This window comes from Silurus meridionalis, chromosome 24 (assembly GCF_014805685.1).
Source record: "Silurus meridionalis isolate SWU-2019-XX chromosome 24, ASM1480568v1, whole genome shotgun sequence".
Taxonomy (NCBI): domain Eukaryota; kingdom Metazoa; phylum Chordata; class Actinopteri; order Siluriformes; family Siluridae; genus Silurus; species Silurus meridionalis.
Window position 1 is genome coordinate 19,174,661 of NC_060907.1, and position 24,603 is coordinate 19,199,263.

The window sequence follows — 24,603 nt, forward strand, 5'->3', positions numbered from 1 at the left end:
GAGAAAGCGTATGACAGGGTGGAGAGAGGAGTTGGAGAAGCCGAAAGAAGAATTTGGATAGAATTTGAAGTAATTTTATTTCTGTTTATCTAGATGAGAATTACAGTTGTCTTTGAGTGAGTTCAGTACAACATAGTAGTATCTAAAACTGCACTGGAAATAATCATTATGGGTTTAATACTTTTGATATTACATTCCATTTTTTATGCTACTCTAATATTTTGCTGGGGGCTGGTTGATGGTGAACTGAGAGCAAGCATTTGCAGGATTGCTTCTGGATGTTTTTTCAAGTGCGTCAACCATGAGTGTATTTTTTGTAAGTTATAGATGCCAACAGTTTTTCTCCCTTATTCTGTAGGGGTTTGGTTCTCCGATATGGAAGTGATGGATTTTTGTGAAATTGGATAAATGTATCCCCATATTTTGGTTATCCAGTTCCCATTCACTAGCTAAAAGTATACAATTACCAGCCAACCTGAACTTATCTGTTTGTTTGTTTTAAAAAAAAAAAAGTTTTGTTTGTAACAGGTTTTAAAGCAACAAATGATTCCAACAATGCTAACTGCATTTGCATCTATAAAAATAGCTTGAGTATTAGAATGATTCAGGTGCTGAACTGGCCTGCTTGCTGTCTAGACCTTTCACCATTTGAAAACCTTTCGGGCATCATGAAATGAAAAATACAACAAAGAACACCCAGAACTGCTGAGCAGCTAGAATGCTGTATCAAACACACACGAGATGAGCTAAAATGGTTGATTCTCACACTCAAGAAATGTCTGTCAGTTAATAAATAGAGTTTACCCAGTCATATTTCTTCACACTTTTACCTCTTTCTATGGCAAAAAAGATGAAGCCTAGATGGCAAATAAAGGTGTTTTTTATTATTACATTAATGAGATTACAAAGCCCCATCAGATAGATTTAAAGAAAAATTTTCATATGTTTTAAATTAAATATCCTAAGATCATATGCATTTTCCCCCCTTGATTGTAAAGAATAAAACAGAAAAGTGTTTACAACCAATTTAACCCCAAGTTCTGGTAAAGTGTAAAAAGTGTAAAAAGATCATCACTTGGTGGTTTGAGCCGAATGGTCATCTACGAGCGATGTTGTAATTATCAGCAAACCAATCACATGTCTCCTTCACAGCTGAGGAAAAGCACAAGTAAAGTCAGAATCAATATCTGCCTTTGTGCATGAGTACGGGTGTGGTGTTTGTGGACGTTAGGGTTTATGTTTGGTGTCTTTATGGGTGTGTGCTTGTGTATTTGTCTAAGTTAGTGTAGATTTGTCAATGTCTCCAAAAACAATTCCGGGAAAAGCTAGGAATGAAGTGAGGATGGAGTGAGGAAATGATCTTGTTGTTTTCAACTTAATAATCAAATGTCAGCTGTGCATGTGTGTATGAAAGCAAACAGTAGCACTGAAAAGTGAAAATGTTAAAAATGATATATTTTTGAGTTAAAGCAAGCATGCCTACTGTCTCCTCATTTCCCTCATTTATTTGTCGGTGTAAATGTTTAGTGCTATTTGCATACATTGTATATTCTGTTGGTGGGTATGTGTGCAGGTTTTACCTGTATGGAATGGAGTGAAGGTGAAATTAGGAAGGTAGCGTCTCAGTTTGGTGTTACTCGCCGTTTTCTTCAGCTGACCGTCTGATTTGCTTGTGTCATACTGAACAGGTAAAGGCCAAACTGTGTTTTTCTCACTTCTGACTCACACCCACACCCACACATAAACCCACTCACACACACACTCTCTTTTTCTCTTCCACACTCCATTCTCACTTTCAGTTTGTATATGTAAATTAAAGGATACAATCACAGGTCCCGTGAAGCCGAATGCTTCTATAATTGCATTGACTGCATTCTTAATGGTTATCTCATCTTCTTCTCCAACTGCAAACAAAACGGTGTGTGTGTGTGTGTGTGTGTGTGTGAGAGAGAGAGAGACATTAAACAATCAATCAAAAAAGGTCATTAAAAGTAATTTTAAAAGACACATGCTTTAAAAAAAAAAAAAAAAGGAAATAAAAAAAAAATTTTTATTTTATTTTAAAGGTACCTAAAAATATTTTAAAGCTTGTTTAAAATAAAGTGCGGAAGCACATTGCATTCACAAAGATAAAAAAACAAACAAACAGCAAGAATCCCATAATTATGACTTACTATCTTTTAATTATGGCTTATTATGAGATAAGTGCGGCAGTCTGTGGCAGGGGAGCATTTTAGCGCTTGACATCGAATCTGACGTTATTGCATTCTTTGCTCGAAAGCGCCTCATTGCGCAACCAGTGAGATGTAGCAGCTATCATATGGTTTAGCTTTATGACTGGATATTAGTTAAATTAGCTACTGGACATTTCCCCACTGACTGCCCCTTCTGCTAATTAATTTAGTTACGGTAAATCTTGCTTCAGTTAATAGATACGGGGCGTTAACTATTATTATTATTATTATTATATTTTAATATTGACTACTAATATATGTTACACATTCTGACTGTCCACTTGATAAAATGAACTTTTATCAAGTGGACAGTCAGAATGTGTAACATTTATTACAGGAAAGGAAGGAAGTGTTCATTAGACCTGGAAGTGCTAGTATTGGGGTGAAGGCTCCCTCTGGTGAGGTGGAGGAGGAACTGCAGCTGGAACTGTTACAAAGTCTAGTACAAATGACCTTTTGACCCTTTAAAGCCTTCTAGAACCAATATTTTAGGTTTAAAATAAAAGGCAGTGATTGGAATTTTTTTTTTTGAGTGACAGTAAAAAGGTCCATATTTCTACACACACACTTTGTGTTTCTCATCTTAGTGATGTCTTGTGATTCGTGTATCAGTACCTGAGAGAATGATGGGCTCGATTTCCTCATATTCTCTCAGCACCCACACAAAAAGACGAGCCACATCGAGAGAGAAGATGAACTGACGTAGTCCTCTACCCGAACCCCAAACCTGCAGAGCTGTTCCGTCCCCTAAAAGACACAACATTACACAACAGTTTCATTACTGGGTATCCACTTATATGCTCTCATGATGACTTTTTTTTCTCAAGAATTACATGCTAATGTTGTTACTGCTACCCTTTTGTGAAGCTCCACATTACTGGTTGACTCAATATTCACACCACGTGTGAGGACACAAATGTCTTCCTATACTGTTATAACTTCCTATACCTCACCACAGACAGTGAAGCTCTACACAAGGCTCTATTCATTCCTGGCAGTGTTGTTTGTTTTAGTTTGTGCCTAACCTGACCTGGATAACCTCACATAGCTAATCTAATGTAGCCCAACCAGACCTGACTGCCACCTGTATAAAACCTGGTGATCTGCGCCTTGTAACATGACTTCTATTTCTTCTATTGGGTGCTGATACTAGATACATTCTACATATTGTTTGTTTGTGTGTGAGAGAGAGAGAGAGAGAGAGAGAGTTGTATTACTCTTTGCTTTGTAGGTTTTGTGGATGAGTGCAGATAAAACGTGACCATGCTCAAGGTGGAAGTTGTCATATGGGCCAAAGATATTTGTGGAAATAATCGCCGTGTATCGCCGTCCATACTGCTGAAAACAGGTTCTACACACACACACACATACACACACACACACACTTCCATTTTGCTGACCAACAGTATTTTCCTTCAAAGTCAGAGCTTTTTAAAAATTCCTACCAATGGAAATGAAACTACCCGCCAAATAAACATAGATAGTGAGATGCAGAGGTGGGCCGTCACCACTGGTCAAAGCCTTCTCTGCTGGCCTAAACACTATCAGAAGCACTGACCTACATTTACAACCTAAATTCTGATATTTGTTCCATGAAATTGTATAAATTTATTCCCAACAGTTTCTTCTCTTCATTTCATAGTGTTTCTCTCGGCTGCACTGCTTCCAGTACGTGTATGTGGATGTTAGATTTTTTTGTCCAATCAGATTGTGCTGCCATGTCAATCTAATCTGCCCAGAGCCTTCATAGTCAGTACTGTTGGCCCTTTTACCATAGAGAATATTATAAATTGATCTTTTTACTTTAACCAAGATTTTAAATTTGAATTATTTTTTTTATATTTTAGTCATGTTATTAGACAAATATTGATTCTGAACTGAGACTTAACTGGGTTTCTTGCTTTAGTAAAATGGTCTTCACCCTCCATATGTGAGACGCCTCTCTCTCTCTGTATTGCCATGCGTTGGTTTATTGCGCTTTTGTATAGTATTGATGGTTTCTATAATTGTGACGCAATAGTGGTGGTATTAAGAGGTGGATTAAGTCGGGTACGTCCCCACTGAAGACCCAGGTACCAAATGCACGACCCACCACTGGTGAGATGTGACAAACCTGTTATATAAATCAATTATCCTCTTGGCATAGGAGTAACCTGAGTTTGACTCATGTGGAGGACCATCATGGATCTATGAACAAAATCATTCAGTGTTAGATTTCACACTTTGTTCCTGCTGCTGCAGTCATAAAGATTTATCCAATATATCTATATCTAGAGTTTTATTGAACAGGGATCAAAATCTACATCGGCTGCTGTTGTTAAAAGCACCATATGAGTGAATATGGATTATAATAATGATTAAAGGGGAGGAAATATACATTAAAATTTTTTTTATATGACTATACTTATATAGATTCTGTACAAATCTATGTGCCAGTTGTGTGTGTATGTGTGTACCATAGTCTCATCAATCGGGTAAGAGGTTTTATCCGGGAAAATGCATGTGGACAAAGACGAGACGACTTTCTCCACGTCAAACTCGTGAGCCATGTGCAGCACGTTAATATTCATAGCCATGTTTTTCCTCTAAAACAAAAACAAAAAATATGTCAGCTAATTATGTGTATTTCTGTGTGTATATGTGTTTGTCTGTCTGTGTGTATGAGATTTACCCAGAAGTCTAGGTTCTGTTTCATGTGCATGAAGAGACTGCCCACCATTGCTGCGAGGTGAATAACATGTGTGGGCTGATATTTCTCGAAGATGGCCCTCGTCTCAGCTTCGTTTCTGGAGTAGGTGCATGAAATATTATTCATAACTCCATCACATCATCACTTTCCTTTGCATTGTATCAGTACTGCGCGATACAACAACGATAAGTCTGATTTGTGAAGAGGTTTTTGTAGAAGAGTCTCTGCCACTAGTTGGGGAAGTGATAGTTCAGTGGTTAAGATGGTTGATTTCTGCTTTAAAGGTTGTGAGCTTAAATCCCAGAATCACTAAGATGCCACTGCTGGGGCCCCACCCTCAACTGCTCAGTTGACAAATGACAAACATGTTTTTCTGGATCAGGATGTCTGCCAAATGCTGTAAATGTTATTGATCTGCAATGTTTGTGAATGCTCTTGTTCTAATATTATTCTATATTGTCAGGAATCTGCCTGCCACGCCTCCTTCAGAGGCTGCCTTTGCCGCTGCGCGCTCCCAAGCACGCAGCGCAAATCGCACACAGCTGAAGCACGTTATCCTCTCATTTCCTGCCACCATATAAACCACTCACTCACCCACATTCCGGGTCCGTTATTGTACGTTCATGCGTGGTCGTGCAGGTTCAGGCTGTGTATTCGCTTATGTGCTTCTCCCGCTGCGTGCCTTCTTCGCCCGGACTCCTCGCTCACTCCACGGCTGCGTTTGGCTTCTCCAGCGCACCTCGGACTACCGACGCTTCCCCGTCGCTTCCCTCCGTGCCGCGCCTCCTCCATAACGCACCGTGGGTAATACAAGTGAACTGCCGTTTGCCGGATTATCCCGAACTGCACGGGTGTTTTGTGTTGGCTCTGCCTTTGTTCTAATAAAGTTTCTGTTTGCCGTTACTCCGGCTTCCGCCTCTGTGCCACGCCTAACGTGTATATATATATATATATATATATATATATATATATATATACAATATAAATCCTAGTCCTGTCTATTTGCGATAAGTAAACAATAGTTACCTTTTCTAATTGAGGATGTAGAGAAAAACTCACCAGGTGTGCCAGGTGTGCTCTCAAATCCTGTGGTTGTTGTGGTTGTTATATTACACAATCCAAAATTCTCAGTCGAAGACACAATGAGTGCACTGAAGGGTGCAAAATTAATCAAACCCTGAGGAAAGATGTCAAGTCTGTTGCCTCTGGGAATTATGAGTCCAAAAGTTGGATACCTCCCAGACAATCTGTGTGGGTGTGGCTGTCGCTCACACCATTGAATACAAAGCAAGGATCTGTTTGCCAAATTAACTGGTTCATATGAATCAAACAGAAAGATCATTTGTTTGTTTCAGCAACAGACACATACAAGCTGATGTAATTTGATTAAATGTTTCTGTCATGTAAAAAAAAACAGAACAAGTACCAGTGAATACAATTTATCTTCAGTTCAGAATATGTCTGAAATATTTAAAAATGTGAATTGTATCTTTGTAGTATACAGGAGTAACCGCTAGGTGTCGTCTTATCTGTGTTGTGCTCATCGTTCAAAAGTCAGTTGAAGGCAAGAAAAGCACAATGATTAACACTAATGCTCATAAAAATAATTCATTTTATATATATATATACAATATAAATCCTAGTCCTGTCTATTTGCGATAAGTAAACAATAGTTACCTTTTCTAATTGAGGATGTAGAGCAAAACTCACCAGGTGTGCTCTCTGTGGTTGTTGTGGTTGTTATATTACACAATCCAAAATTCTCAGTCGAAGACACAATGAGTGCACTGAAGGGTGCAAAATTAATCAAACCCTGAGGAAAGATGTCAAGTCTGTTGCCTCTGGGAATTATGAGTCCAAAAGTTGGATACCTCCCAGACAATCTGTGTGGGTGTGGCTGTCGCTCACACCATTGAATACAAAGCAAGGATCTGTTTGCCAAATTAACTGGTTCATATGAATCAAACAGAAAGATCATTTGTTTGTTTCAGCAACAGACACATACAAGCTGATGTAATTTGATTAAATGTTTCTGTCATGTAAAAAAAACAGAATAAGTACCAGTGAATACAATTTATCTTCAGTTCAGAATATGTCTGAAATATTTTAAAAAATGTGAATTGTATCTTTGTAGTATACAGGAGTAACCGCTAGGTGTCGTCTTATCTGTGTTGTGCTCATCGTTCAAAAGTCAGTTGAAGGCAGGCAAGAAAAGCACAATAGACATGATTAACACTAATGCTCATAAAAAATAATTCATTTTATATATATATATATATATATATATATATATATATATATATATATATATACAATATAAATCCTAGTCCTGTCTATTTGCGATAAGTAAACAATAGTTACCTTTTCTAATTGAGGATGTAGAGAGAAAAACTCACCAGGTGTGCTCTCAAATCCTGTGGTTGTTGTGGTTGTTATATTACACAATCCAAAATTCTCAGTCGAAGACACAATGAGTGCACTGAAGGGTGCAAAAATTAATCAAACCCTGAGGAAAGATGTCAAGTCTGTTGCCTCTGGGAATTATGAGTCCAAAAGTTGGATACCTCCCAGACAATCTGTGTGGGTGGGGCTGTCACTCACACCATTGAACCAAGACAAAGCAAGGAATCCATTTGCGGAATGAACCGGTTCAAATGTACTTTTTTACTGCATGAAATCTGGCTTGAACAGTTCCTCAACCTCTGCTCCATTCACCACTTTTTTGCAGCTCGAGAAAAGGGAACTTTGGATTTAAGTAGACCATAGACATATGTTATATTAACACACACTTCACCGTTCCACTCTACTTTGTACTGTGTGATGTTGTATATTCCTTGAATTGTCCACATTGTGCATTTATGCCCTTAGGTCCTATCAACATTCATTGTTACCCCATTTTTTAGCTTCTGGTTTTGACCTGGACTACGATTATAAGTCGAGTATGTAGATAATTAGAGGTGTAGATAAAGGTCATACATCATTCTCAGATGTGTGTCTCTTACACAGACAGCTCTCAGACAGACATTGTCTATGTAAACTAATTAAAGAATTGATATATTTCTGTTACATTACTCTTATTTCTAGGATTTCCCTCTGAGTGAAACTGATAGAACGATCCTGTGCAGGACAGTGGCCACGCTTCTCCACATTATTCAATCTACTGCCACTATTATAAAAAAAGACAATCAATTCCAGGGAATAAAATGCTGAATGAAACAAATAGTAAATAGAACAAACGAATAAAATGAAAAGGCCCCCAAATGAATGTGTTTTGGTGCTAAATATTGCTCAGCATTTGCTCGCTTTTGCTAACAGCCGTCTTTGTTCTGTTGAGTGATACTCTGGTCCTTGATCTTATGTTTTAAGCTTTCTAGGATTGCCTTTGTATCAGCTGATGCGTTGGATTTTTTACCTCCACCTCTTATAAATACTACAACAAATGTATGAATGATTAAACAAAAGAACTCATTTGTACTCATGGGGAACAGTGTGTAATCTGTCATGGTGAGCACACAATATCACACTCGGTCATCGGATTTGAGGAAAGGTTTTATTAGAATCTTGTTATACAGTGTAACAAATAGTAATTGTAAAACCCACACAGGCCATTCCAGACTAAAACCTGGCACCTAAAGGCTATTGCTATGTTATCATGTATATATATATTGATATGTTACATCAGCTGCCATGTTTCTCCAAGTTCACCCCTACAGCAATTTTACAAAATAGAATATCAGTGAATATCAGTTCAGAAAATGAGACATATAGTTAAATCTGTATGAATCTGTACAAATCTGTTTGTGTATTATTTAATAATCACATAATTCCCACAGTTGTCCGATTGACTGCATTTAATTATCCAGACACCACAATGATTTATAAACAATACAATTTCTAGGGTTAATGATTTTTAGATGATATAAACAGAATAATAAGGCACACCAGTTTGAATTTAAATCAATTTGTAAAACAATATCCTGAGATTTTATGGAAAACTGTGGCTGAAGCGTGTCGACAGGTGCTTCACGTTACATGCTGTAAAGTGTGAAGAACGTGTCACTCATCAGTTTCAAGCTGGACGGTCATTTGCGAGCGATGTCGTAATTAGCAGCTAACCAATCACACGTCTCCTTCACAGCTGAGGAAAAAGCACAGGTAAGTTCAGAATATATAGCACAGGTAATATCCATTATATTGTGTGTATGTTTTTACCTATATGGAATGGAGTGAAGGTAAAATTAGGAAGGTAGCGTCTCAGTTTGGCATTGTTTGCCGTTTTCTTCAGCTGGCCATCGGGTTTGCTGGTATCATACTGAACACATCAGTCAAAGGCCATACTTGGTATTTTACTGACTCTTACACACACACAGCTTGTATACACGAAGAAAAAGATACAATCACAGGTCCTGTGAAGCCGAAAGCTTCCACAATCACATCGACTGCAGTTTTAATGGATATCTCATCTTCTTCTCCAACTGTGAACAGAACAGTGTAAGAGAAAGCCAGAGTAAGCAAACAGGGCCAAAGCTTAGTATTATACAAGCCGACTTGCAAAATTTAAAAAGAAATGATATAAATTCAATACAGGTTGGTGCATCCAAACAGGAAACTTTGGAAATAGGAGTTGGTGACCCCGGAGTGTCGGCAATTGTTTGGAACCAGTTCAAGGTCCTTAAGAACTCATTGCCGTTGGTTATAATGGAGCAGTGAAGTGGTTTTCAACTAACATTCGATGTGAAACCTTTTATAAGAATGGTGATAATGTGAGTGCTGCACAAAGGGAATTTCAGCATCCCTACCAGTTACGATGTCATGATTATGTGTCTTCTGCTAAACTCAAAGATATGGGTTCAGCCTAAAAAAAGTACCCAGGTGGTGCTCGAACGGCCCTCACACTAGAGAATATCATACCTGTTTGATCTGCAATCGTGAGGGGCCCTCGCTGCTCCATTCCACAACATGCATTACTGTGGTGTTGAGCTGTTTCTTCTAAATTATGCAACCACGTTTTTATTGGATGAGCAGACGAGACATGATCATGATGTACTCATGGCTCGTTGTGCACCACTCCACTGCTCCAAGGAGTTCTAAACGAGGTCGCACTAGAAACAATTGCTGAAACCCCAGGGTCGCCAAGTTCTAGTTCCAAAATTACCCCTTTCCCTGCGCCACTCTGAGTTTTAAACATGTTGAATCCAAAGCAAAGTATTAAACACATACGAAGCATAAGGTCTGTCATTTAAAAGAAAATTGTACTTCTTGCGTTATGTGTTCCCGAGTACACATGAGTACCTGTGAGAATGATGGGCTCAATTTCATCGTATTCTCTCAGAGCCCACACGCAAAGACGGGCCAAATCTACAGAGTAGATGAACTGACGTAGTCCTCGACCCGATCCCCAGACCTCCAGAGCTGTTCCATCTCCTACAACACACACAATAACACAACAGTTTCAGCATTACTGTGTATTCATTAATCAGCCATGGCCAGTCTACCTGTTCAAACCATGGCTGTTCATCAGGGATAAATACACATTGTTCACCTTAACTGTTAAATTCTGTAAAGCTGCTTTGAGACAATGTCTGTTGTGAAAAGCGCTATAAAAATAAACTTGACTTGTCAAGTCCACAGAGTATAAACACTGTGTACTTATGAAAAGCCCCTAACAGTGATTACGGATGGCACGATACACACAGATAAGACATCACCCGGCTTATCTTAATCTATAATCATGAATAAAACTGAAAACTGGCCATGATATCACTCACATCATCATCTTGAATGCACACAAATACATCCCTTTAAATAAAGTGACAAAAGTAAATATTGGTTTCAAATTGAGACAAATAATTAAAGGACCAGTTCTCTAAAACCTTCTCTCTTAATCTGCTTGTGTGTCATCTGATAATCACATAATTACCACAGCTTTCACTGATTGGCTGCGTTTCATTCTCTAAGGATCATAATGACTTTTCAACCAGGCAAATCTCTACTAATGTGGCCCCAGAAGAAAAAGCACAGATTGCAAATCAAAGGTTGATGGCAACCAGCAAGTGACAGCTTATTTTGCACCCACTGCTGGTTTGATACCTGATCGTGTTTTGCCTGTTCTACTTGCAACACAAAAGTTCTCACCTGACTGCAACGCTTCTACATAACTTCCACAGAACTTCCATGGAACAAGAATGATAGCTGATTGTCATTCTGAAGACAAAACAGTCCAGATGTATACATAATGAGCTAACTGTAAGTCGCTGTGGATGAGGGCGGCGTCATACATTTGTTTGTCTAATCAGTTTGTCTTGACAGTTTGTCTTACTCTTCGCCTTGTAGGCTTTGTGGATGAGTGCGGGTAAAACGTGACCATTCTCGAAGCTGAAGTTGTCATGAGGGCCATAAATGTTTGTGGGAATAACAGATGTGTACCGCCGTCCATACTGCTGAAAACAGGCCCTGCACATAAACACACAATATTAACTCAGTCACACTTCTAGAAAATAGCCTACTGCAAGGTAACCACAAAATCAACTAATGAAAACCTTTAAGGTCAAATGCTGAAACTGAAAATCCTTCCATGAATATTAAATTAACATTCTTACAGGAGGTTGTTAATACTTTGAAATTGATCAAACCTGTTATGTACATCAATCATCCTCTTGGCGTAGGCGTAGCCCGAGTTCGATTCAGGAGGAGGACCATTATGGATCTATGAACAAGATCGTTTGGTATTAGATTTTAGATCTTGACAGTGGGCTAAAAATACTATCTTCTGCACAATAGCTACAAAAGCTGCACAACCACTTTTCAAAGCTGGCAGGATGATACCCCCGAATATGGGCTCAATTATATGAGTCTACAAGTCTAAAAATATTGTAGCTACTAAACTGTTTACAGTTGTTCTGTGTTTGTGTGTACCATAGTCTCATCGATGGGGTAGGTGGTTTCTGCTGGAAAAGAGCATGTGGACAAACAGGAGATGACTTTCACCACATCAAACTCATGAGCCGTTTGTAGCACGTTATCGTTTAAGGTCAGGTTCTTCCTCTGAAAACAGTTTAAAAGTGTTGGTTCAGCTAATAAAGAAAGGTTCTTCGAGTGTGTATACAGTATATGTGTGTATTTCTGAGTCACAGTGATTAATTACCATGAAATTTAGGTTCTTTGTCACGCTCATGAAGGTGCCCACTACAGCTGCGAGGTGAATAACGTGTGTGGGTTGATGTTTCTCGAAGATGGCCCTCGTCTCGGCTGCATTTCTGAAGAAAAAAGTGCAAGAAATATTCGTTTTAATTGCCTCCATCACATAATTTTTATCTTTATGAAATTTTCTTAGAAATATAATCAATCTTGCAAATAATTCATTAAGTGTGATAATTGATTGGTCTGATTGGTCAGAATGTGTTTTTTAGCTCAGACAGTACATGTTCAGCCATGAAACTCTGTCTGTGAGCAACAGTATGGTCGGAGGAAGAGCAATACTGACATATTATTTGCTTTGTGTATGTTGATGGACAAGTATCGAGAAGGTCTGGTATGTTTGTGTATTTAGAGAAAGTGTACGACAGAGAGGAGTTTTGGTATTGTATGAGGAAGTCAGGTCTGGCAGAAAAGTATGTGAGGGTGGTGCAGGACATGTATGAAGACAGTGTAAGAGCAGTGAAGTGTGCAGTAGGAATGACAGACTGGTTTAAGGTGGGGTGGAACTGAATCAAGGATCGGCCCTGAGCCCTTACCTGTTCGCAGTGGTGAGAGCAGAGAGCAGGTTGAAAGGAGTCTAGAAAGATGGAGGTACTTGCTGGAGAGAAAGGGGAATGAAAGTCAGTAGGAGTAAGACAGAGTAAATGTGTGTGAATTAAAGAATAGATATAGAAGGTGGAGGAGTTTAGGAACCTGGGGTAAACAGTGCAAAGTATTTGTTAGAGAAGTGAAGAAAAGAGTGCAGGCAGGGTGGAGTGGGTGGAGAAGAATGATAGCAGAAGTGATTTGTGATAGAAGAGTATCTGCAAGAGTGAAAGGGAAAGTTTATAGGACTGTGGTGAAACCTGCAATGTTGTATTGTTTAGAGACAGTGGTATTGAGTAAAAGACAGGGGGCAAAGCTAGAGGTAGCAGAGCTGAACAGATGCTGAGATTTTCATTGACAAGAATAGACATTATAAATAATCCCACAGTGACGTGTGGGTTTGTGAAATGGTGATAAGATTTAAGGTGGTGTCAGCATTTTAAGGGCTTGAACTCACGTCAGGTCTGCATCTTTAGAGCTGAGGAAGATCCACTTCTCCCCTTTTCTGCTCCACCTTCCTGCTTTACCACATGCTCTATGGCTTTTCCCAGAAGCCCGCTGCCACCGGTCACCAGCACCTGCATCGTTTTCTTCTCACCTTCCATCTGACAATTATCTACAGCGATGCCCAAAGTTTCAACGTAAAAAAAAACAACAATTAACCTGTAAATATGAAACATACCAATATTTATTTGCACACTGAAAGGCCAGCTGGATATAAAGATGCATAACCCTGAGCCAATTCAAATCAGGCACATGCAAATGGGTGTCATATTACCCTGTAGAGCTGTATAACCAGCAGCTGGGATTTTTTTCATTTATAGAATCTGCCACTGTAATGGTATTGCCAGTTCATGCTGGTGGTGAAATCATACCAGGAGTGTTTTCCTTTCACACTCTAATTATCTGAATATGACTATATGGGAATGTTTTTACTGATCATGTGCAGCACACCTGGTTTCTAAATAGCAATGATTGTTTTTTTCCACATAGTGAATTCAATTCTGAGAAGACAGACATAATGGTGAGCACATGACCTGTTGGAACAAACACAGAACATTTTTTGTGTACACTGATACTGAAATCCTTCATCTAGAGCCAAAAAAACCACACAAATGAAAAGTCCAACAGTGTGTTTAACCAGGAGAATGATAATGGGTTGGATGGGTTACACCTCTTTCTTTTTCATATAGATTGTTTTCTTCTTCTGTTTTGCCAACATTGCTCTGTCCTTTGCCCTGCCCTGGGAAACATTTTTAAACAAATTAAAAGTGTCAGACAACCAAGTTTTTATTTCAAAGGGCTGCAAAATGTCTTTAACAGAACCCATTTTTTACACCTCAGAAAACCTTTTAGGAAATCTATCTATCTATCTATCTATCTATCTATCTATCTATCTATCTATCTATCTATCTATCTATCTATCTATCTATCTATCTATCTATCTATCTATCTATCTATCTATCTATCTATCTATCTATCGCTTTTTGCTGCAAATCTTTATTTATTTTTTCACCTTGGAATATATAAATATATATAAATATATATTTTGGAGCATTTCGACGCTTGACAAGAGGTTGGACATGTGATCAGATATACTACATATACTGTATATTATTATTATTATTATTATTATTATTATTATTATTAGTAGTAGTAGTAGTAGTAGTAATATATATATATATATATATATATATATATATATATATATATATATATATATATATATCTCTATCTCTCTCTCTCTCTCTCTCTCTCTCTCTCTCTCTCTATATATATATATATATATATATATATATACACTTAGCGTAAAAACTAATGTCTATCCAAACAGATAAAGAAAGAAAGCAAGAAAAAAGGCATAAACATAAAAAGTATTTGGGTGTAAATGAAGAATATAGGAAAGAAAAAATTCTGTTCTATGGTTGTAGAAAACATGCAATAACTGCGTTAAAGGAAGTCAAATTAAATCCTGGCGACAAAAAACTTGAGAGAGAAACAGTGACATCACTGAGTCACGATCACCAATTATTGTACTATTTATTTATAAATAATACTAAGGATTTTTTATTAATTCATCTATTTTAATTTACATCAATAATTTTAATTGCCACCCACAAAAACAGTTTTGATGAAAGAAGCACACATACCTGAAAAAGTCTGTTGTCCCAATACTTTTGTGAATATAGAGTGTGTAGCGGGAGCAGCTCAGGAAATAAAGATATGTGGCTCAGGGAAAAAAATGGTGAGCACACGACCTGTATGACAACTGTAGATGCTCGTTACAAGGCGGAACATAAAGTACACGAAAAAACCTTTGTGTAAATGAAGGCTAAAAATCTTTATCTAGGGCCAATAACAATAGAATGACAGTGGGTTGGATGGGTTACACCTCTATCTTTTACACATGGCTTGTTTTTTTCTTCTTTTGAAAAAGTCATTCATTTGCCATTATTACGATGATGGATCACTCAGTCTACAGTGTATTACAAAGCCAAATTCACTTTGCAGGGGCAGATTCATATGCTATACAGGGGTGTCTCAGGATGTTACCAATATCCATATTTTTATGTCCATTTTATGCAGGACCAATAGAACTTGTGCTCTGTGGTTACAAAGTTTTAACTCGAGATCCTCTGAGAAGACATTCCTCATAAAAGAGGTTTTTCTGTAAGCAATAATGATCTTGCTTTTAGTCAAAATTATGATGCCAAAAATGTCAGTGGTGAGTCCATCCATTTATGATTAGTTCATATATTCTATAATATATATAAAATATATAAAACTGGCCCAACTGGAATGATCAAAACTGGCTCAAATAATGTGTCAGACATCCAAATATTGTTCATTTCAAAGGGCTGGAGAATGTCTTTAATAATACATTTACATTTACATTTGTGGCATTTAGCAAAGTGTCCAGACCCACGTACAAATAAGCTTTGAGTCTCTAGCAATGCATAAATCTACACTGGTATGCTAGATTACAATTTAAGATAAATCAGCCCACAGCTCTGTTGGGAGGGATTTCTTCTTTTCTTTTTTACGATTTGATTTGCTGGTCTAGTGGTTAGAATGCGGCGCTCTCACCACTGCGGCCTGGGTTCGATCCCTGGTCAGGGACCCGACCCCAGCCATTAGGGTTGCACAAGCCAGTGCACTCTTAGTGCCGGTCCCAAGCCCGGATAAATGGGGAGGGTTGCGTTAGGAAGGGCATCATGAATCATGAAAGAACATGCGCATCATGAATACGGATGATCCGCTGTGGCGACCCCTAATAGGAGAAGCCGAAAGAAAGATTTGACCAAATGTTTAACCTCTTAGTCATCTGCGTTGCGCCAGTGCAACCGATATCCCATTATTCTCAGGTGTTAATGTTCAGCAATAGATTAAATAAAAAGTGAGAAAAGTAACCATGACTAACTACATCATTCTAAAGGTCTAAGCCTCAGCCATCGATTTCAGATAACTGTTTTTCAATAGAAAACGTATAACGAATGTATTTGCTGAATGTGTGTAAGAAGTACACAACAACAACATGCAAAAAAAGCACTTCTTACATTATTATTGTAATAACGAGTCACAAACACATCCACTGCTGCTAATCCCGGTTTATTAGGAAAGATAAGGGTCCAGTGAACAACATGCCGTAAAGCATTTCTGCTCCAAACAAACAATAGTGTTGTAATTTAGATGATTATTCTTTTGTTTATGTCACAGAACTTCAACTGGTGTTTCTGTTTATATATTTTGAATAACTTGGAATCTTGCTGGTTAAAAAAAACCAAAACAAATATGGCTGATAGAATACAATGTTACAAAACGTTTGAGTTTGACCACAAAATAAAAAATAATCAAATAAAAAAAAGTGAAAGAGGCGGAATCTTTGGTTGAGTCTCCACTATAGGCAGGTGCCATGACGTTTTTATTCTGCAGCACCTATCATTTCCAACCTTTTATTTCCATCCAGTAGCATTATAGAAACAAAGACTGATTGAAAATGAAGCTAATAAGTGCAGGATTCTAACGGTATATGGAAGGATTTTATTCCCCATGTGTGAGTCTTAGTTTTATTACTCTTTACAAACTCTTACTGGCCGAAGCAGCACGTGGTGTGACGAACCAGGAAGTGATGCAGCCCCCAGTTCTGCACTAACAGCTGTTTATAGCTCGTGCTAACTGAACTTTATTTACAGAAAAAAAAAGAAAACAAGGAAAAAAAAAGCGGCGACTTGGAGATCTGCATGGAGATGCTATTTTACATCTGTAAGTTACAATATATCTCTCTTTATGATTGGTTCATGCTGGTAGGATTCCACCACCAGCATGAACTGGCAATACCATTACGGTGGCAGATTCTATGAATGAAAAAATATCCCAGCTGCTGGTTATACAGCTCTTCAGGGTGATATGACACCCATTTGCATGTGCCTGGCTCAGGGTTCTGCATCTTTATATCCAGTTGCCCTTTCAGTGTGCAAATAAATATTGGTATGTTTTATATTTACAGGTTAATTGTTGTTTTTTTGACGTTAGAACATTGGGCATCGCTGTTGTGAATAATTGTCAGATTGATGGTGAGAAGAAGCCGATGCGGGTGCTGGTGATAGGTGGCAGCATACTTCGGGGGAAAGCCATAGAGCGTGTGGTAAAGCAGGAACAAGGATCTTCCTCAGCTTTAAAGACGCAGACTGTTTAATTTCGCTCGTTCCTGCTCTGTAACACACATTCCATGACCCCAACTTTGGAACTCAGGGTATCACCCACATTTACCATCTCATACCTGCTAGATACCATCAAAGCAAGAATTCACTCTTTTGGCTAAAAGCTGTTAACATGCAAATACTTTTACACATGCTAACTGAAGCGTCTCGAGTGTGAGCAGCCAGCCAGTGTGAGAGTCATGCAGGCTTGTTCTCTGCTCTCCGCCAGACAGACTGTATATGTGTGTGTGTGTGTGTGTCTGCTTGTGTCTATTCTTAAACTTTATCATTTTCTATCTTTTTGTTCCACATTACATTCTTTTCTCTTCTCTGTGTGCATAAGATTTACTTTATCCATGTTAGCAGACATAGTCAGAGTTTGTGCATGTCAATATGAGGTCAAAGATCAGAAAGTAATTTTTTTCTGAGATTTCTTTCTGACTTTTTTAGAGATTGTCACTGCATACATTATGTCGTATCTGCTCATGCTGTCCTTAACATTTCACACACTATGTTGTGAAATGTTATATAGTATTCTTTGGGTTTTTACTGGGTTGGAAGGGGCGTATCAAAAGGTCGCGAAAGCTCCGAGGTTCCACTGTATATATATTCACTGCCCATCCAAAAAAAAAAGTCACCACCAGGATTTAACTAAGCAAATATCTAATGGATGATTATGTTTCAGCTATCAACAGGATATTTAACTCTAACTGATGCAGTGAGTAGCTTCTAAGTTCCCCTTCAGGAACTCGAGCTGCGTCGAAACGCTATGGGAGCGCCCCTGTGTGACCACGCTCTGAACCACGTGTGAAATCTAGCCAATAGGCAAGCCGTGACGTCATAGACAGGCGACGTCGCGTAAACCAGGAAGCTACAAGATGGCTGTGCGGTGGTAGCGACATTAGCTTCTGCTCGTTCAGGTAAGCACTTTGAGTGTGTTATCTGTGCAGTCATGAGCTTTTATGCAGGCAGAATTCCGTCTCCATGTTTCCTGCTTGCCCCGATTCATTTTGGGGGGGGTGACACGCAGCCAACGTGTTGTTTGCTTATCTTAGGAGTGTGCTTATTCGGCTCTCGAGGGTATCGGTTGTTAGCATTTTAGCCGTGCGGCTATGCGCTCCCGGCTGCTAGCCGAGCTCCCGCTCCCGGTGTATGTGACGCGGTGCTCCGTATTTCTTCCTCCGAGGTGGATGAAATTTCGGGAGATTAGGGGAAGCATGCCTGGCGGCTGCTTCTTCTCCCGGTGCGGGCAGTGCAGCATTGCATGTCTCTCTCTCCAAGGAGGATGAGATGATGCCTGTGCTGTATGTGGAGCTCCTTGAGGTCGTGGCGCGGGCCGTCCGGGCTGGATTTAGCTTGGCCGGTCGTGTGGCAGAAGCAGCTCGTACCCAGTGAGCTGGTTGAGCGTTTCCTGCGCCCTGTGTCACAGCCTCAGCGCCTTCCCTGATCTGCGCACCGAGGTGTCTGGGTCCTGGGAGGCCCGTGTGCGCGTGCTTTTCCGATGTTCTTTCGCTGTGTGCGAATGTTGTTAGAGCTAAGTGGCATGGCTACGGGACGATGCCACTTGTGGTAGAGACGCTAGCTATCTCTTCCCGAGTGTTGCGTCTGTGACGGCTATCGGTTTGCCTACGAAGAGACGCTTGGCTCTGGTGGGTAGGGCTACGCGGCAGGTCAGGCTACAGGTTGCTTCCACACGATGAGTGTGTTGCAGGCATACCAGGCTGGCCTGCTATGGAGGATGATGCGAGCATCCTTCTGAGTGCCATGGTGTACCCTCCTGGCCTGACCTGGTAACGCTGTAGGTAAGGGCGATTGCTGGCGGGTTCAGGAGACCGCGGTGGCGTTTCAGTGGTAGTTCCTCGTTGCTCTAATGGAGCTGCTCGGCAGCAGCCTCGCCCTGGTACGTCCAGGCACAGCGAAATAGCCCGATGTGAGAGTGTTGCCACCCGATTCCCGCGGCCTAGGGGCCCCTGGCGACAGTCTGTCGGCCCTGCCACAGGGTGTTCAGGATGCTGCCTCCCTCTAGCGGTTAACTCCCTTATTTCCGCCCGAAAGTTCATTGCGGATGGGGTCATCCGCTGCCTCTCAGGGGGCTTCAATGGCCGCAGTACGCTGCTCCTGCCGTTCGGGTTCAGGAGGACTGTCTGCTAGCCCTGCCGCGGGTCGTGTTCAGGGCGCAGTGGTCCAGCGGTTTGCTCCCCGTATTTCGCCCGTATGATCGCTGCGGATGGGGGGATCTGCCGCCTCTCAGGAGGTGTAGTCGGCTGCAGAGCACCGCTCCAGCCGCTCTGAGTGGGTCAGGGGCCAGCCCCGAGGGGTTGGTTCTCCCTGTGGAGACTTTCTGTCAGTCTGGAGGGCTGCCTGGAGTCTCTCAGGGGTCCTGCGTACTGTGGAGAAGGGCTACGCGATTCAGTTCCCGTCTTCTCCTCCCCGGTTCAACGGGGTGTGTCCCACCCTGGTGGGACCCGTGCAGGCTCTGGTCCTGGGACAGGAAGTGCGTGGTCTCCTGGGTAAACGGACCTCTGGGTGGTTCCTCCTCCTTGTTCAGAGAGTCAGGCTGCTACAGCCCGTGCTTCATTGTTCGAAGAAGGATGGTGGGTTGCATCCCATTCTGGATCTCCACTCCTTGAACCACTCACTTTTGAGGCTCGGGTTCAGGAGGACTGTCTGCTAGCCCTGCCGCTGGTCGTGTTCAGGCGCAGTGGTCCAGCGGTTTGCTCCCGTATTCCGCCCGTATGATCGCTGCGGATGGGGATCTGCCGCCTCTCAGGAGGTGTAGTCGGCTGCAGAGCACCGCTCCAGCCGCTCTGAGTGGGTCAGGGGCCAGCCCGAGGGGTTGGTTCTCCTGTGGAGACTTTCTGTCAGTCTGGAGGGCTGCCTGGAGTCTCTCGGGGGTCCTGCGTACTGTGGAGAAGGGCTGCACGATTCAGTTCCGTCTTCTCCTCCCGGTTCAACGGGTGTGTCCCACCCTGGTGGAACCCGTGCAGGCTCTGGTCCTGGGACAGGAAGTGCGTGGTCTCCTGGGTAAACGGACCTCTGGGTGGTTCCTCCTCCTTGTTCAGAGAGTCAGGCTGCTACAGCCCGTGCTTCATTGTTCCGAAGAAGGATGGTGGGTTGTATCCCATTTTGGATCTCCACTCCTTGAACCACTCACTTTTGAGGCTCGGGTTCAGGAGGACTGTCTGCTAGCCCTGCCGCGGGTCGTGTTCAGGGCGCAGCTTTCTCCAGCGGTTTGCTCCCCGTATTCCGCCCGTATGATCGCTGCGGATGGGGGGATCTGCCGCCTCTCAGGAGGTGTAGTCGGCTGCAGAGCACCGCTCCAGCCGCTCTGAGTGGGTCAGGGGCCAGCCCGAGGGGTTGGTTCTCCCTGTGGAGACTTTCTGTCAGTCTGGAGGGCTGCCTGGAGTCTCTCGGGGGTCCTGCGTACTGTGGAGAAGGGCTGCACGATTCAGTTCGCGTCTTCTCCTCCCCGGTTCAACGGGGTGTGTCCCACCCTGGTGGAACCCGTGCAGGCTCTGGTCCTGGGACAGGAAGTGCGTGGTCTCCTGGGTAAACGGACCCTCTGGGTGGTTCCCTCCTCCTTGTTCAGAGAGTCAGGCTGCTACAGCCCGTGCTTCGTTGTTCCGAAGAAGGATGGTGGGTTGCATCCCATTCTGGATCTCCACTCCTTGAACCACTCACTTTTGAGGCTCGGGTTCAGGTTTCTCGTTTAGAGAGGTCGTGTCTCAGGTCAAGTCCGAGGACTGATTTGTCATACGCTAGATCTGGAGGTTGCATGCTTCCATGCAGCCGTCCTTCACCGCACACGGGGGGTTCCTGAGGTTGCTTTCGGGGCGAAGCTTACCAATATCGGTCCTTCCGTTCGGCCTAGCGCTCTCACCCCGTGCCTTCACAGAGTGCGTGATCGTGGCACTGACCCCGCTGCGGCTTCAGGGCATCCGCATTTTGTATTATATCGACGATTGGTTGATGGTGGCTCGTTAGAGCACCAGGCAGTTCGGCATTGAGATGGTGGTCTCGCCTGCATGAAGGTACTGGGGTTCAGACTGAAACGCCAGGTAGAGTGTACTTTTCCCCAGCGCGGAGAACCACTTTCTTGGCGTGGTGTGGGACTTGGCCGGGTTGCGGGCACGGTTGTCTCCCGCCCGGTTTGTAGTCATCCTCACTGCAGTCAGGAGGGTAGGAGCAGGCCAGCCAGTCACTGTGAGGCAGTTCCAGAGGCTGCTGGGTCTCATGTCGGCAGCGTCCAGTGTATTTCCACTCGGCCTTCTCCGCATGTGGCCCCTCCAGTGGTGGCTCCGGGGCAGGAGGGTTCTCCCCCTGGGGGAGTCTGTATCGTACCATCAAGGTCTCGCGGTGTGCCCTTTGAGCCTTGGTTGCATGGTAGGACCCTACGTTCTGTCCCGAGGCCCCGTTTTAGGGACTCCTTGTCGTCGCGTAACGCTAACGATGGACGCTTCCCTCACGGGGTGGGCAGCGGTCATGAGTGGCCACTCCGCCCAGGGTCTGTGGAGCGGCCCACGTCTCTTGTGGCACATAGGTTGCCGGGAGATGCTGGCAGTGTTGTTGGGGTTACAACTCTTCCTCCCAGTCCTTAGAGATCGCTATGTGTTGGTCCGCACGGACAATACTACGGAGGTCTCATACATCGACCACCAGGGGGGCCTCTGGTCTTGCCCTTGCAGGACAACTGGCGCGGGAGGTCCTCTTGTGGACCCGGGATGAACTCCTCTCATTTAGAGCCATTTACATCCCGGGACGGTTGGATGTCTGAGCAGACGCCCTGTCGAGACAGTGGCTGCCATGGGACGGTCTTGGCCGAGGCTACGCCTGTACGCCTTTTCCCCGATCGCGCTGCTCTCGGGAGTTCTGGAATTTGTTCGCTGGGAGGGAGTCTGTCTCCTCCTGGTAGCACCTCGATGGCGGGCGGAACCCTGGGTCACCCCCGAGGGGTCAAATTATTGGCAATGCATTAAGCAAAGAAACATCTAAGGAGATCGCTGAAACTGCTAAAATTGAGTTAAGAACTGTTCAACGCATTAATAAGAACTGGAAGGATAGTTGGGAACCATCGTCTTCGAGGAAAAAATGTGGTCGGAAAAAAAAATCCTGAATGATTGTGAATGGCGATTGCTTTACCATCTGGTGAAATCAAATAACAAAAAACAACAGTAGAACTCACGACTGTGTTTAAAAGTTAAAGGAGGAACATTTCCACATGCACAAGGTGAAGGAAACTAAAGGGATTGGGACTAAACAGCTGTAGCCTTAAGAAAACTACTTATCAGTGAGGCTAATTGGGAGAAAAAAGGCTTCAATTTGCTAGGAAACATAAAGATTGAGATCTAGGGTGATATAATTATATATTATATCAGTATTTTGGTAGAAATCCCCGCTGTTGCCATCTCTACTCATGCAGCGCAATGTGTGCTAGAGAACTTTGATGCAGTCACTTTGGTGGACCTCAAAAAAGCTGTCCACGAGTTCCACCTGCCCTCTAGACGCTGTTCCTGACAGGATTTTGAAGGAGGCTGTTGACACCATAGGTCCCATCCTTGTCTCTTACATAAACAACTGTTTTAGCATGGGTACTGTTCCCGCTGCTTTCAAACACACTATTGTTAGACTGCTACTCAAGAAACCCAATCTTGATCCCTCCACACTATCCAACTTTCGCCCTATATCATTTCTGTCGAAGTTGATGGAGAAGCTTGTTTTCACTCAGCTTCAGTCTCACCTTTGACTGCACGACATTGGTGATATATTTCAGTCTGGCTTCAGGTCGAGACATAGCACTGAATCAGCGTTATTGAGGGTCCACAATGACATCCTTGGAGCCCTGGATGGAAAAAGCTCTGTGGTTCTGGTGTTACTGGACCTGACCGCTGCATTTGACACCGTGGATCATGCCATCCTCATCTCTCATCTTCAGTATGTTGTTGGTCTGCAGGGTGCAGTGCTAAATTGGCTTTCATCATACCTCACTAACAGAACTTTCTAAGTTGTACTTAATGATCATTCTTCATTGGTTGCTCCTCTGTCATCTGGTGTGCCTCAGGGATCTATTATTGGTCCCATTCTGTTTTCTCTCTATATGCTGCCACTTGGTCAACTCATTTCCAATCACAAAGTTCAATTTCATTTTTATGCTGATGACCTCCAGATCATCTGAATGAAGAAAAGACTGAGCACATCCTTTTTAACCCGGACTCACCCAGCAATTCTCTGAGTTTTGGTCCTTTTACTCCTCAGTTTGCACCTACCGTGCGTAACCTGGGTGTTATTTTTGACCAAAGTATGCAATTCTAAAAACAGATCAGTGCAGTAGTGAAGGCGAGCTTTTACCAGCTAAGACTCCTTAGCAAGGTCAAGCCATTTTTGTCCCAAGCTGACCTTGAAAAAGCTATACATGCCTTCATCAGCTCAAGGATTGACTACTGCAACGCTCTCTACATTGGACTTAATCATTCTCTTCTCAGTCGGCTCCAAATGGTGCAAAACGCAGCAGCACGTCTTCTCACCAACACCACAAAACGCTCACACATCACCCCGGTCCTCCGCACGCTTCACTGGCTTCCGGTGCGGTATAGGGTGGAGTATAAGCTCCTGCTATTCGTATTCAAGGCCATCAATGGTCTTGCCCCGGCCTACCTCACGGAATTAATAACAGTTTACCATCCAGCCAGAACTCTCCGTTCCTCTGGACATACCTCTCTAGTCACTCCTAAGTACAGATGTAAAAGGTTTAGTGGCCGGTCATTCACCGTCCAGGGACCAAAGCTGTGGAACGCTCTTTCAGCTCACATTCGATCCATCACCATGCTTTTTTTAAATCGCAGTTAAAAACTTTTTTATTTATACAAGCTTTTAACACGTAGCCCTGTTTCAACTGCTTTTTTTACATATATATTGTGCTCTTATATATATTTTTATATTTTTTATATTTCTTATATTTTATTGTCTACTGTGTAGTTATATTTTTATATTTTTTATATATTTCTTATATTTTATTGTCTACTGTCTATTTTTTATTTTTGTTATTTTTTCTGGAAAGTGCCTTGTGCTCCTTTTGGTTGCTATAAGGCGCTATATAAATAAAATTTGACTTGACTTGACTTGAGAAAAATCTACTCAAAACAAAATGCATATATGACTTTAATAATAAAAAAAAATAATAATAATAATAATAATAATAAAA

The 24,603-nt window shown here is 42.0% G+C and overlaps 2 protein-coding genes across 2 annotated transcripts; both read right to left on the minus strand.

Annotated features, from left to right (window-relative positions):
* Nucleotides 1–862: 862 nt before the first annotated feature.
* Nucleotides 863–13,220, minus strand: LOC124377968 (GDP-L-fucose synthase-like). Its single transcript, XM_046837390.1, has 9 exons — nucleotides 13,163–13,220; nucleotides 4,906–5,020; nucleotides 4,691–4,819; nucleotides 4,348–4,421; nucleotides 3,452–3,585; nucleotides 2,850–2,981; nucleotides 1,825–1,904; nucleotides 1,581–1,680; nucleotides 863–1,152 (listed from the first exon to the last, which is right to left on the minus strand). Exons 2-9 carry the CDS (start codon nucleotides 4,951–4,953, stop codon nucleotides 1,097–1,099), a joined length of 753 nt encoding a protein of 250 aa, XP_046693346.1. The 5' UTR covers nucleotides 4,954–5,020; nucleotides 13,163–13,220; the 3' UTR covers nucleotides 863–1,096.
* LOC124377967 (GDP-L-fucose synthase-like) lies at nucleotides 8,455–13,310 on the minus strand. Its single transcript, XM_046837389.1, is given in 10 exon segments — nucleotides 8,455–9,061; nucleotides 9,136–9,235; nucleotides 9,319–9,398; nucleotides 10,216–10,347; nucleotides 11,243–11,376; nucleotides 11,556–11,629; nucleotides 11,839–11,967; nucleotides 12,068–12,179; nucleotides 13,163–13,209; nucleotides 13,212–13,310. Coding segments are annotated over 10 exon segments (963 nt in total). The 3' UTR covers nucleotides 8,455–9,005.
* Nucleotides 13,311–24,603: the final 11,293 nt, after the last annotated feature.

Bases quoted from the DNA above. Each gene is read 5' to 3' on its own strand.
- LOC124377968 (XM_046837390.1), bottom strand. From the start codon at position 4,953: ATGGTGGGCAGTCTCTTCATGCACATGAAACAGAACCTAGACTTCTGG. The intron at 1,905-2,849 runs GTACTGATACAC...TTTTGTTTGCAG, and splicing joins CGAGCCCATCATTCTCTCAG to TTGGAGAAGAAGATGAGATA. The intron at 1,681-1,824 runs GTATCCTTTAAT...TTACCTGTTCAG, and splicing joins GCTTCACGGGACCTGTGATT to TATGACACAAGCAAATCAGA.